General features: G+C 56.3%; 1 protein-coding gene across 1 annotated transcript; it reads left to right on the top strand.

Moving 5' to 3' along the window:
* The first annotated feature begins 11,272 nt into the window (after positions 1 to 11,272).
* On the top strand, positions 11,273 to 12,628 carry PTF1A (pancreas associated transcription factor 1a). The gene is made up of 2 exons (XM_027887619.1): positions 11,273 to 11,974; positions 12,077 to 12,628. Exons 1-2 carry the CDS (start codon positions 11,350 to 11,352, stop codon positions 12,277 to 12,279), a joined length of 828 nt encoding a protein of 275 aa, XP_027743420.1. The 5' UTR covers positions 11,273 to 11,349; the 3' UTR covers positions 12,280 to 12,628.
* The last annotated feature ends 357 nt before the right edge of the window (positions 12,629 to 12,985 follow it).

Genomic DNA, 12,985 nt, shown 5'->3' with positions numbered 1-12,985 from the left:
CTTCCTACATAGGGTATCTTCAGTGGTGCTGAAAATCAGCCAGATCAAGCATGGGCCAGACTGGGTGCAAGGCACCTAAGTAATTCAAAACTCTTGTTAGGTATTTGAATAATTTAAATGTTGTAATGCCTTGAAAAACATGTAGGTGCCTAAATATTAGTCCTTTAACTTGAAGGTTTGGGGTTTTTTTATCCTTCTGGGTATTTTCACCTTTTGTTGCCAGTGGAACAAGAGTGGCCTCTTCAAAGGCCACCAGACTCCATCTTAAAAAGGTTCCCTCCTGAGGGTGTTTTGTTATACCCATCTTTTCCCCTTGACTATTAATGAACACCTTATACTTAGGAGTGCAGTTACTTTAACATGGATATAGATGCCTTATCCCATTTTGATGCTCTCAGGTATCCCACATGGATAGCCTGAAAGGAAGTTCCAGCTGAGCCTCCAGAAAGGTGTTGATCCTGTGTCATACCTGAAAGCCCCAGGTACTATATAGTCCTGGATACTAGGTAGTAACAATAGTAGACTATATGTGTTGTATTCCTGTGCGTAAGGAACTGAATCCCTCTCCTAATTAGTGTCCAGCTCTTGACTGGATGAAGATAAAGTTGATGATGACTCATTCCCTAAGTGACTTGCTTGAGGATATTGATGCCAGAGGCATGTGTTTACAAGCCCAAAAAAAGAGCAAAGAGGATCCTGGGAAGTATAAATCCATCAGCGTAACCATGATAATGAGAGTCAATTATTAATCAATTTGTAAGCACATAAGTGATAAGAAGGCAGTAGAACATATCAGTATGGATTAATCCAGAACATATCCCTTCCAATTAATTCAGTGTCCTTATCTGAAGGACTAACTAGCCAAGTGTATGAAGAGAGAGATGTGATATACATCAATTCTGTTTGTGTCAAAAACCTTTACTCTTCTGATAAACAAAACCATGTAATGAGATCTAAATAAAATAGAGATTAGAATGAGCAGATGAGGTTTGAATCATAGGGAAGTGCTTATCCACAGTTCACTGTCAAAGCTGGATGTGCCCAGTGGGGTCCTGTGGTGTCTGTTGCAACCCCGATATTTTCAACAATAAATAGGCTGCTGGAAAAGAGAGTGCTTAATTCAACTCTGCAGTGCACTGGCTGGGAGAGGCTGACAGAGGTTCATTTGGAGAACAGGATCAGGACTCACATTGATCTTCACAGATTGGAGAGCTTGCCCGAAATCAATAAGATGCACTGTAATAAGACAAATACAAAATGCAGTCTTGGGACAAAAGACAGATCAAATATGTGATACGTGAAATGAAGAATAACTGATAAGGCAGCAGTAGTGCAAGAATGGATCAGATGGCTGTTGTGAACCATGCACTAGGTAAAAAGGGAGATGCAGAAAAACAAATGTCATTTGGGGATATGTTAACAGCAGTGTTTTGGGTAAAACACTGAGGTAATTATTCTGCTCTACTTGGCACTGGTGAGACTTAGCCGAAGTACAGTGCCTGGTTTTGGACACTACACTTGAAGAAATGCTACAGAGAAATTAGCAACTAACAGCAAAAAAATGTTAAGATGTTTAAAAAGTGCACACTGCAGAGACAGGATTTGTTTAGTCTTAGGACTTAGCCTTCATTGAGAGGAGACATGAAAACAATCCTCCTTGTGAGAAAGTTTCTCATACAGTGGAATGAACAATGTTCTCCCTTGCCTACTGGAAGGTGAGCACATGAGAAGAGCTACCAGGCTAGGTAAAACAATACTTTTCATGTGTGGACAACTTCCAAAGAAAACGCAGCATCTCCTTGTGTAGATGTTTTTCACGTCCCTGACTTGGTTAATAATTTTCCACAAAGATAAAAGCCTCAGGGCTAAATGGATGCAGAGATGTGGTTTTGCAATGCCTAAATTGTAGGTGCTGGGCATGCAGCCCCAAGGCTCCTGGTAAAGTGAAAGGCAGGTGATCAACAAAGAATGTAGGAGTGACCCAGTGGACTCAGTAAGGAGCCAACAAATGTCTAACTCTGGGCTGGAAAAAAATGTAACTGCACTTAGATGTAGTGTTTGAGGGATCTGCATTGGAAATCCTTTCCTAGAATTGAACAGCCATGTCAGGTCAGCCATTCTTGTTAAAAATCATTTTAAGACCATATTACAGCCAGGACTATTCAACAAAACACCAAGAGTGTAGAGCCTCTCCTTGTAAGAGACACTTGTGGGGCTCGATGGTAGCTGGTGGGAGATTCCTGAGGAATGTGGACCCTTAAGGTACATTTAAGCCTTTGGTTTTTCCCACATCTCAAAGTCTTACCTCTTTCCAAGACAAGAATCATTAATTTAAAACTCAGCTCTACTAAATAGTATCTAATAATGTTAATAAAAATACTTGTTGCTTGAGTTCTAAAAGTCATTAGACAAATTCATGGAAGGCAGAGAGAGAGAAATGTATCAAGAGCTCTTGCACACATGAATCTATGCCATGACCCAGGATAGTCATCTCACAGGTCTTATGGACTCAACAGAAAATTTTTCGTGAAGAGCTGTAGAGCAAACCAAGGACTCTGCTAACAACATTTGTCAGCCACAGAGCAGGAAAGGCTTCCCATCATGGAGGGGGGTTTAGAAATCAACAAAGGAAGCCTAGGACTGTGAGGACCAGAACAAGGAGTGAAATCCAGTGTTAAAGGGTCACACATTAGGGACATGCAGTAAGAACATTTGCTGTGGCTGTGGTCTTGATAGGCCTTGGTAGATAGAGGAGGAAAAAGACCTTGGGACACTAGTTAATGGCAAAGTGGTCATGAGCCACTGAAGGAACATGGCCATGAAAAAGGTAAATACAACCCTTGCAGTACAAACTAAGGGATTTTGGCAGAAAGACAAATGCCGACGGCATTCTCCAAGGAGCTGTGAGAGCTCTCCTAGGCAGCTGTGTACCATTATGGTTCTGGTTGTCCCAGCAGATAACTCATACGATGAAAAAGACAGGAAAATGTGGTAAAGAAAGGGGGAGTCTAATCCCTAGCTTGCTTTGCTCACCCTGGCAAAATTAGAGCAGGGAAGGAACGTGATGACTGTATATAGATCTAAGGGAAAATCCCGTGAAGACGGAGATCTTTCATAGGAACCAACACAACAGATGGGCGTAAACCAGTAAGGGTTCAAGGGAAGAGGATAGAAAATTGATGGAGTCTCTAACCAACAAAAAGGAGCAATGACTGGAAAACCTTGTTTCTATTTAATCTAGAGCTGGCTTTATTTATGGAAGAGACAATATGAGGCGGGTGTTTAACAGAATGTTACCCATTGGGATAGGAACCTGTTCCCTACAGCGGCTGGTTGGGTCTGTTGCCTTCTCATTCCGCTGCGATGCCCTGAAGGAGTCACTGTGCCGTCCCCGTCCAGCAAAACCAGCACCCGCCCGGCCTCCCCCACCCCGCACTGTGGCTGCCTTTTCCTCCGGCCTCGCCGCCCCCCAGGCCGGGCAGGGCAGCTTCGGCTGACCCTGCAGGCTGGGCACGGCCGCCCCACTCACACCTGAACTGCTCCCGCAGCCGGTGGAGCCTCGAACCCGACCGTCTCCGCTGATTTAAATGATATCAGCTTTGAGCCCTTCCGTTGACGGATCAGTTTACAAGCTGATGAAACAGTAAATTGTTGGTGGAAACGTAGGCAGCTTTGTGCTTTGCCAAGCAGGTGCCCGGCGGTTTTAGTCAAGGATTGGTAAATTTACAAGAGCGAAGTGAACGTGCCCTCCTCGGGCTATTGTGAAATATGGGGGGCAAACAAAGGAGAACGTGAATATTCACACAGCCGCCTTTCAGCGTGTGGCATTGCTCCGCAATGTTTAAAGCGCCTTTTTTTTTTTTTTTTTTGAGGGGTGGGTTTGTTTTGTTTAGGAAAAAACCTACCAACACTCTTGCGCCCTCCTCGAATCAGAAAGTACCTGTTTGCGCTTTAAAGGACATGGAAATCATCCGTGAGCAACCATATAATTTGATTTGCTAAGCAATCTGCGAGGCGATTGCACATCATTTATAATGTTCATTGAGCATTTTGCTTAATTGTGTCTCTTTTTGTAAAGGAAGCACAGCCCCCTCCCGGCTGCGGCCGGCACAAGTGGCCAGATTCCCATGGACCCGCGACAACCGCCGGCCCTGCGCGGGGTTTTTCCCAAGCGGAGCCGTTCCCCCACGCACGTCTGGGGGGCGAAAAAAGGGCTCAGGTACGAGCTCGCTGTCTGGACCCCCCTCTGCTCACAGCCCGCGGCTTCGGCAGGTGCTGCCTGTCCAGGCTGGCGGGTGCCCGATGCGCCTCTCGCCAGGGCGGTACGTCCTGCGGGCGGCGAGCCCCGGGCTCCGCACCTGCGGGACGGGCCCGGCGGCACTGGTGCCGGAACGGGGCTGATGGCCTGTGCCAGCCCCAGGAGCTCGGAGAGGAGACCTGAAAGCGGCAGCGGCAAGAGAGAAAAGATCTCTGATGCACGACCTTGCTGCGGTCCCTCCCATCCCGTTCCCCCGCAGGTGCTTTCGCGCCTCCGCAAGCCGGGCAACCTGCGCGCAGGTGGGCAGCGAGACCGAGCCGCCGTCGCGCCCTTCGGGTCAGGAGTCACCGGCCGCGGGACGGCGTTTGGTGGGACTAGGGTGAGCCCCCCGCAGCCGGCGACCCCCCGCCTTGTCACGGCCGGCGCAGTTCAGCCTCCTTCATGGAGCGGGAGACGAAGCCGAGCAGGGCTGGGACTGGCAGCCTCTCCGGCGGAGGGGAGCCGGCAGAGCGCCCGCCCGCACCTTTTGCCGGCCGCGGCCGCCCAGCCGCACCATATAATTTGATTTTCCCCCGTGCCCGCAGATCGATTGCAGCTCATTTGTTACATTCAGCGGCTCCTCGGGGCGGGGAGGGGGGAGAAGGGCGGGCCGGGGGAGCCGGCGGCACAAGTGTTGGGATTCCCATGGGCTGTGCCTGCTCTCCAGCTTGCCGTGCTGGCACCCCGGCCCGAGCGGCCGAAGGAGGGGGGTTTGCAGACGCGGTGACCTCCGCGATCTCCGTTTAAAAGAGCCTGAAAGGCGGCCCGCTATGGTGCATTACCAACCCAGCGCTCAGGTACCAGCTCGGAGGGGAGGGCGCGCAGCCGGGCCGACCCCGGCTGCAGGTGCCGCCTCCTCCGCTGGGCGGGCGAGGGCCTGGGGCCGCCCCGCCGCCTTTGTGGGGCTGCCGCCCCGCCGAGCTGCACTCGCCCCGGTAGCGTCGGCGAGGGGGGAGCGCTTCTCCTCTCCTTATTTATGGGCCTCACGTGGCGCCGCGGGAAGGGGCGGGCTCGCCGCGGCCGCCTCTGCTCCCTCTGCGTCTCCGGGTCAGTCTCAGCTCCGGGGGAGCTGCCCAGGTCCCGGGACCTGCCTCGGGGGATGGTCGGGCTACGTGGCTGGTGGATGCCGTGGGCTGGTGGGGCTTTGCTGGCCCGTAGAAAGCAAAAGAGCTCCCGCAGACGTCTCTACGAAGTGTTTTTGGGCCTCCAGTGCCTGGCAGCGCAGGCCTGCCCGGTGTTTGGCATGCGGGTCTCCTCCCCTCGTCTACAGAGCTGGAGAGTTGTGTAAAAGTTTATTACCATGAAACACATAATTCCCCAAGGTTGCACTAAACAAAGTTTAATTTTAATTATGCTTTCAGTGCTAAAATAATCATAGGAGTTGCTCAAATTAGTGCCATTTTGTATCGGGCTTTTAAAAATACTCTTGTTTCCTTTCTGCATCAAACTTTGCATCTCTGAATTAGTGCAGCACACCAAACAATCCCACCAGGTGAGGTGGTGAGTTTTATAATCTTGAGGAGAAAATGGCCATACTCGGAATTTGCCTCACCGAGGCCTTATGGACCCATTTTGTTTAATCAAACACTGGTAGGGTGGAGATGAAGATTTGAGAAGAATACTGTGTAACGCATGCACGAAGGAAGGTGGAGCTCTCTTGGTTTATGTTCCCATGCCTGTGGTTTCAAGGCATTGGATCAGCAAATATGCAGGTAATATAAAATTAGAGTTGGATAGGAAACCAAAGAGACCTGGGAACCTCAGAGGACCTGGAGGTTTGCCTCAGCTTGAGCTAACAGGATTCATTATTCTGGAGTATCACATGAGTCTGGAGCTACTTCGCAAGACTCTGGACTGAAAGGCAGGGTGCGGGGTTGTGGACCTCACCTGTGTCACAGAATCACCTAGGCTGGAAAAGACCTCTGAGATCATCGAGTCCAACCTGTGACCTAACACCACATTGACAACTAGACCAGGGCACTAAGTGCCACATCCAGTCTTTGCTTAAACACCTCCAGAGACAGTAACTCCAGCACCTCCCTGGGGAGCCCATTCCAATGCCCAGTCACTCTTTCTGTGAAGAACTCTTCACCTCGGACCTCACTGCTGCTCCCTTAACGCCACCATTTTCCATGTCCTAACTGTCAGCGTAGCAGAAAGTAGAAGCCGGGACGCTGGGGACGGCAGCGAGGGATCTCGGGGGCAGCGGGGGCCCTGCAGCCTCTCCCCGCCATGGGCCAGTGCGGGGCCGTGCTCCTCGAGCAGTACCCCCGGGGGGGCTCTGCGTGCGCGGAAAGGCAACCAGGACGAGCGTTCCTGCATCTCCCCTTGGGGCTCATCTCGCGGCGGAGGGATTGGTCCCGTGTTCCTGCGTGGGTGCCCTGAAGGAGATATTCGCCGCCGCGCCCGCCACTAAGGCAGCCAGGAGCATGGGCTTCCGCGGGCCAGGCACTCTTCTTGCCCTAGAGAAGCGGAGTCTCTGTGGTTTCTCGGTTATGCTGCGGAGCCCCCACGCCCACGGAGGAGGTCTTCATCGCCTCCCCGAGCCAGGGTCGGGCCCCGTCCCTCGATGAAGCCTCGGTTTACTGGGCTGGGGAGTGTACAGCGCCGAGCACTCCAGCAGAGGCAGGGCCAAGTGTGCTCCGGGTCCTTTCAATGCAGGGTGCGCACCTTCTCATTCCCCCGGCGAGGGGTATTGCGTGGTCTCGCGGAGTGTCGGGAGTGGGTGCCAGTGGACCAGGCTCTGCATGCAGCCCTGCCCTGGCCCCATGTCCCGCCCCTTCGCTGGACCTTTAACAACTCCTGGTCCCCGTGAAGGTGGCTGCCAGCTGGACTTGTCGTGTGGTCATTGACTCTGAAGGGAAGGAGATGTGCCTCTTGGCGTGTCGTTCGTTCCTCTCCTCCCCCGGCTCTCCTCCGTACTTGTTCCTGCCCTCAGCGAATTGAAATAACGAAGAGTCAAGCGCTGGTCATACATTTGTTTTTGCCGGAGAGTGGTGCGGGGAGGTGTCGTTCCCCTATCGCTCCCTGCGAGCAGGAGGTGGCCAGGTGAGACATCTGGGCTGGACAAATATTGAAAGAAGGGCATTTGCGACACCGGCAGTGCTGGCCCACGTGCGATGCCGTGGCCCAGGCTCCGCTGATACCGGTTCCTGGTTCCACAAGTTTCCTTTCGTGACATCTTAGGCAACTCGAGTTGCCAAAGAGGAGAGAGGAGCCTTTCCCGCGCCACAGGCGGTTCCTTCGGGGACGGTCGGTACTATTTTCTCAAAGCCACATGTGCCTAACTGGAATCGTTCGTCTTTAAAGCCGTCCCTGCCGCAGGGGCGAGGGCCGAGCTCGGCACAGATCGGGAATCGCTTCTGTTGGGCGTCGCACCAAGCGGCGATGAGGCGAGGAGCGATGTCTCATTGCCTGCGCACCCCAGCGCACAGGCAGAGCACCAGCCGTGACCGTCGCAAGGTTCCCCCTGCACGAGACCAGTCCCATGCATCGCTTACCTCCCCTGAGGCACTGCTCACAAGTTTTCCACACCGGGACTGAACGCTTTCAAGATAAGCTCCGAGTCCCTAGTGGTTTGGAAACAGTGGGTTCCCAAAATATCCCCCTGCTTCCTTATGCAGCGCAGTCCCATCGTCGGGGGCTGCAGGGCTGGCCGCGAATGTCCGGTCGGTCCTGACGGAGCTGCCTCGCAGGGACAGACAGACCTCACAGACTGACTTCCCAGACCACCTGCCTGATTTTGTGGCCTGGCGGTGTCGTGCTGCCTCCACAGTGTGACCCAGGCTGTGCGGTACCGTCGTGCGCCAGAGCAAAACGGGCACCGCTAACCCCGGGCAAGGGGGAAAGACTCTGGCATGGTAAATGGGCTGGGCTCCCCCAGCTTCTCTGGGCACGCATTGTGCTTGAATCAACAGGAGACATCCTCTTCTCTTTCTTACCCCCAAAGCCTTCAGATACTGCCGTCGGGGAGGTGCTACACCACCGCGTTGACGAGAGGTGCCTCTGGCGCCTGTCACGCTCTCGGAGACGTGGACAGGTACAGACCGTGGTCAGAACGCTGCACTTGAGAGAAGGCTGGTGGCAGAGGTTTTGGGGAAAAGGGCTTGTTTTGGAGTTTTGCTCCTCCTCAGGATCTGGCGGAACGTAGCCTGCCTGACCTGGGCAAAATGCTGCAAGATGGGCTATGAATCAGCGCAGGAGTGTGTGTGTGTGCATGTGAGCCTGTGTGTCTCGAGCGGATGCAGCGATATGAGGGGTCACTCGACAAGGTTTGCTCATCAGCTTTCAACTGCCCCGCTCCGGCCAGAGTGTGTCAGGAGCAAGGACTCGCCACCTCATGAATGATGACTCCTCGGGCATGCAAGAGAGGGAACAGAGCCAGCTCTGTGGCCCGGAAATTCCCCCGAAATCACCTCAGCGTTGCTAGGGTTTGGTTTTCTTTTTCCGTGTGTTTCGCGGTAGGAATTACATGGATCCGAGAGGGATGCACGTTATATGGTAGATTTATACTTGTGCTTCTAGCTATGGTGCTCCCTCCGTATCGTTCATTCCCTACCTACACTCGTGCCAGGCAGGGCGGGAAGGAGCCGGCCCGTTTGCTTTTGCAAAATGAGATTCTCCAGCCGCAGGCGCGGCCCGGCCACAGTGGAGAAGGACCGGGCTCGCATTCGGCTGTGTATCAGCGGGACAAGAGGACCGCGGGCAGGGTCGCAGGGACCTCACCTCGGCTGCGCAGCACAGCTTTGGGATCGGCTGTGGATGAGCTGGCGGCTCCCGGGGGCCGTGGGGATGCAGTGGTGGTTGTGGGTCGTGGGCTTCCCCGAACTACCCGGCACCCCCACCCGCTCTAGCAGCCCTAAGGGCTGGGCATGTCCCTGCCCTGCCAGCAGCGCCGCACTCTAGGCTGCCGTGGAGTCGCCAATCATTTGCCCTCCCAGCTCTGGAAGCGCAAAGGAGGGACAGGGATGCAGCGCGGCCCCCTCGGAAGAGGAAGCATCGCTGCTCCGTGCCGTGATGAAGCTCTGTTTGCTCTCCCCGGTGGACCTTTCGGCTCGGTGGGACAGACCAGTTCGGGAGGAGCGATCCGAGGGCGAGGAATGACTCTGCCGAGTTACGGCTGGGGACGCCGAGGGGCCTCCTGGCCGTCGTGCTCCGTGCTCCCCGTCGTGCCACTCGGAGCGGTCCCCGCCAAGCGCCAGTGGGCAGCGAGCTGGACGGGAGCTAGCCGTGTGCCCCGGCCGCACGGCATGTCAGCAGCAGCTCTGGGCGACATGAACACGATCACAGCCCAGGAGACCGAGGGAAGGGGTTATTCCCCGCGCTCGACGCTCGTGAGATCGTATCGAATAACTACGGGCGGTTTTGGGACAGCCGCTGCAGCAAACAGCTGTGAGAGGTGAAGAGCCGACGAGGAAGGGGAAGCTGGAGCACCTGCCTGGAGCAGGAAGACTGAAGAAACAGGACTGTCTCAGCCTGGGGCAGAGGCGGTATTGGAGGTATCGCACAGCACTGCAGGTATGGGCATCCAGAAGCCTGGATCTTGACAGAGGTGCGTGGTGCGAGGTTGAGGGACGACGGGTGTGAACGGAAACAAGAGTCCGGACGCTGAGATTCCCGGTTGGACGTGAACAGGGAGCCGCATTGCCGTTGCATAATCCCTCTGTGGACCACTCTCTCAGTTTCGCCGTCCCGGGACGGATGGCAGCGGTTCCCTGGCCACACGTGGGCGCGTTCCTGGCTTCGCCCACAAGTCTCCACCTTCCCTTCTCGTTTTTTCGCGTGGTCCGTCTGCAAGCGGGACTTTCCAAGAAGTTGTTCTTGCAAAGCTCTTTGTTCCCTCCCATGACTCACGCGTTTCCCTGCCGTTATCACGGCGATGTCAGCGCCTTTGAAGTCGAGTCATTTATTACTTTCCCGGAGCTGGCCCTGTCTTGCTCTGCTGATAGAGCTGGGTACGTTTCCACTAGGAGTTTGATCTCTGCCCGCGCTGGTGGCACACTAGAAAGTCACTTTCGATAAACCTCGACAGACTCTGCCGGACAAACTATTGCAGCGCTAATGACAGAGATAATCCTCTCCTAATCTGTCGAGTAATCCATTTCAGCCCAGTGAGAACTTTTAAGGCTTTAATCAGTGAGAGTCAGTTAGGGAATTATTAACAGAGCCTCTGCCGAGCGAGCTCGTCCGGAGAGGGCAGTGGGAGAGGGAAAAGGAAAAATGCAACAGGGCCCGATGAGGTCAAAATCGATGTGTGGCCAGGTTCAAGAGCTGACGTGATGTATTTTGATGTTACGATAGAATTGCCTTCAGTTCGAACGCCGCGAAAACCCCCGCGCCATCGATCCCCCCTATGCCCGCTCCAACTAGCGGTCCCGGGGCAGCGGGGAAAGCGCTGGGGGTGAGGTGCGCGGGGGTGGCTCCTCCCGGTGCCGCGAGGGAGGGAGGCTGTGCCCACTAGCTCCAAGGCGCGCCGTTCGGCAGGCGGCTCCCGAGCAGAGGTGCCGAGGCGGACCGCGGCTGCTCTCACCCGACGTGAGAGCGGGGAGCGGCGGGGCCGTGCGGAGGCTGTGCCGGGCCGGGCGGGGGCTGTGCTGGGGCCGGGCGGGGGCTGTGCCGGCCGTGCCGCTCCCCCCGCGCGGGGCCGGGGCCGGGGCCGGAGCCGGCACCGCCCCCCAACCCTCGGGGGCTCCGCGGGGTCCCCCCGGCGGGGGGCGCGGCCCCCCCGGCGCGCGCTGATTGGCTGGCGGCGGCGGCCGGCGGCACGCGCCCGGCCATGTCGTTATAAGACCCCTCGCGTGCCGGCCTGCGGCGCCAGCGGCTCCGGCGGCTCCGGCCTCCTCCCGCCTCAGCGGCCGAGCGGGCCGGCCTCCCGCCACCCAGGGGCGGGCAGGGCAGGGCAGGGCAGGGGCGGGGGCCCCGCCATCGCCGGGGTGGTTCGGCCCAGCGGTCCGGCGACAGCGGCTGCGGGCGCGTCCCCCGCGGGGCTGCCCCCCTGCCCCGTCCCGCCCCGTCCCGTCCCGTCCCCGTCCGCGCCCGGGGCCGGGCGAAGCATGGAGGCTGTGCTGCTGGAGCACTTCCCGGGGGGGCTGGACTCCTTCTCCTCGCCCCCGTACTTCGACGAGGAGGACTTCTTCTCCGAGCCCCCCCCGCGGGATGCGCTGGCCGCCGACGGGCTGCTGGAGCCGGACGTGGACTTCCTCAGCCGGCAGCTGCAGGAGTACTACCGCGACGGCGGGGACCCCGAGGGCGCCTACCGCTGCCCGGCGCCGGCCGCCGCCTTCCCGCCATCGCCCGCCTCGCCCGGCTTCGCGTACGAGTGCTGCGGGGCGGCGGGCGCGGCGCTGCTGTCCCCCGGGGGACGGCTCCAGGCGCTGGGCTCGGCCAAGCGGCGGCGGCGGGTGCGCTCCGAGGCGGAGCTGCAGCAGCTCCGCCAGGCTGCCAACGTGCGGGAGCGGCGGCGGATGCAGTCCATCAACGACGCCTTCGAGGGGCTGCGCTCGCACATCCCCACCCTGCCCTACGAGAAGCGCCTCTCCAAGGTGGACACGCTGCGCCTGGCCATCGGCTACATCAACTTCCTCAGCGAGCTGGTGCAGTCCGACCTGCCTCTGCGCAGCGCCAGTAGCGAGAGCTCCAGCCAGCCCAAGAAAATCATCATCTGCCACCGCGGCACAAGTAAGTGGAGGGCCGGCACGGCGCAGCCTTACTCCGCGCTCCGCAGGAATGCCTGTCCCAGAAATAACCCCCTGCCTTCCTTTCTCCCCCCTGTCCCCCCAGGATCTCCCTCCCCGAGCGACCCCGACTACGGACTCCCTCCTCTGGCCGGTCACTCGCTGTCGTGGACTGATGAAAAGCAGCTCAAGGAACAAAACATCATCCGGACAGCCAAAGTGTGGACCCCCGAGGACCCGCGGAAGGTGAACAACAAACCCTCAGTCAACGACATCGAGAACGAGCCCCCCTTTGACTTCGTGGCGTGAGGCGCCGCGCGGGTGGTCCCCGCCCCCGCCCGCTCTGTACATGCTGTATGTAGAGACCTATATTGTAAATGGAATTTAAGATTCAGACTCTAAGGACAATCAACTTTATTTATCTATTTATTACGGAGTAGTGATGATGAGGTAGAATCGTCTGTTTTGATTATATAATTTATATAATTTATCTTGATTTTTTTTAAAGATATGCAATAGGTTTATTCCACCAGCACCTTTTTTTTTTTTTTTTTTTGGGGGGGGGGGGGGGAAATATGGCAGAACCTGTGAAAATAATTTATTGCCGCACGTGGACTCTTCCTGTGTTTGTTAATAATAAACCGAATTATACCTTGTGGAGCAGTTTATTTGTGGGAAGCGGCTGCCGAGAGCCCCATCACATCCCGAGGATGAACTCCCGGCTTAGTCCCCAGGGGGGTTGAACCTCGGGACCCAGTGGCACCCTTGGCCCCATCGCCGGCTCGGGCTGCTCTTATACCGCCGGGCGGACGGGGACGGGAGGGGGCATACTTTCCCCTTCTCTCCTCCCCTTTGACGTGCTCTCCTGAAGTGCTTCCAACTGATGTCTTTGTCTACCTCTAGGAGGTCCCCTCCTTTCAGTGCCTCTGCACTGCTTGTGGTTTCCAGCTGGAAGACCCGAGCCTCCAAAACACCAACCTTGCGAGGGTGTGTGTCCTCTACCGCCTTGTACCCC

This window comes from Empidonax traillii, unplaced genomic scaffold (assembly GCF_003031625.1).
Source record: "Empidonax traillii isolate 1590-97213 ecotype Southwest subspecies unplaced genomic scaffold, ASM303162v1 scaffold217:size1918799, whole genome shotgun sequence".
Lineage (NCBI taxonomy): Eukaryota > Metazoa > Chordata > Aves > Passeriformes > Tyrannidae > Empidonax > Empidonax traillii.
This window is presented reverse-complemented; position numbering and strand designations above follow the sequence as displayed.

What these genes read in the sequence shown, in the direction of transcription:
- PTF1A (XM_027887619.1), top strand. Translation starts at nt 11,350, where the DNA reads ATGGAGGCTGTGCTGCTGGAGCACTTCCCGGGGGGGCTGGACTCCTTC. An exon ending in CATCTGCCACCGCGGCACAA is followed by an intron (nt 11,975 to 12,076) that starts GTAAGTGGAGGG and finishes CTGTCCCCCCAG; the next exon opens with GATCTCCCTCCCCGAGCGAC.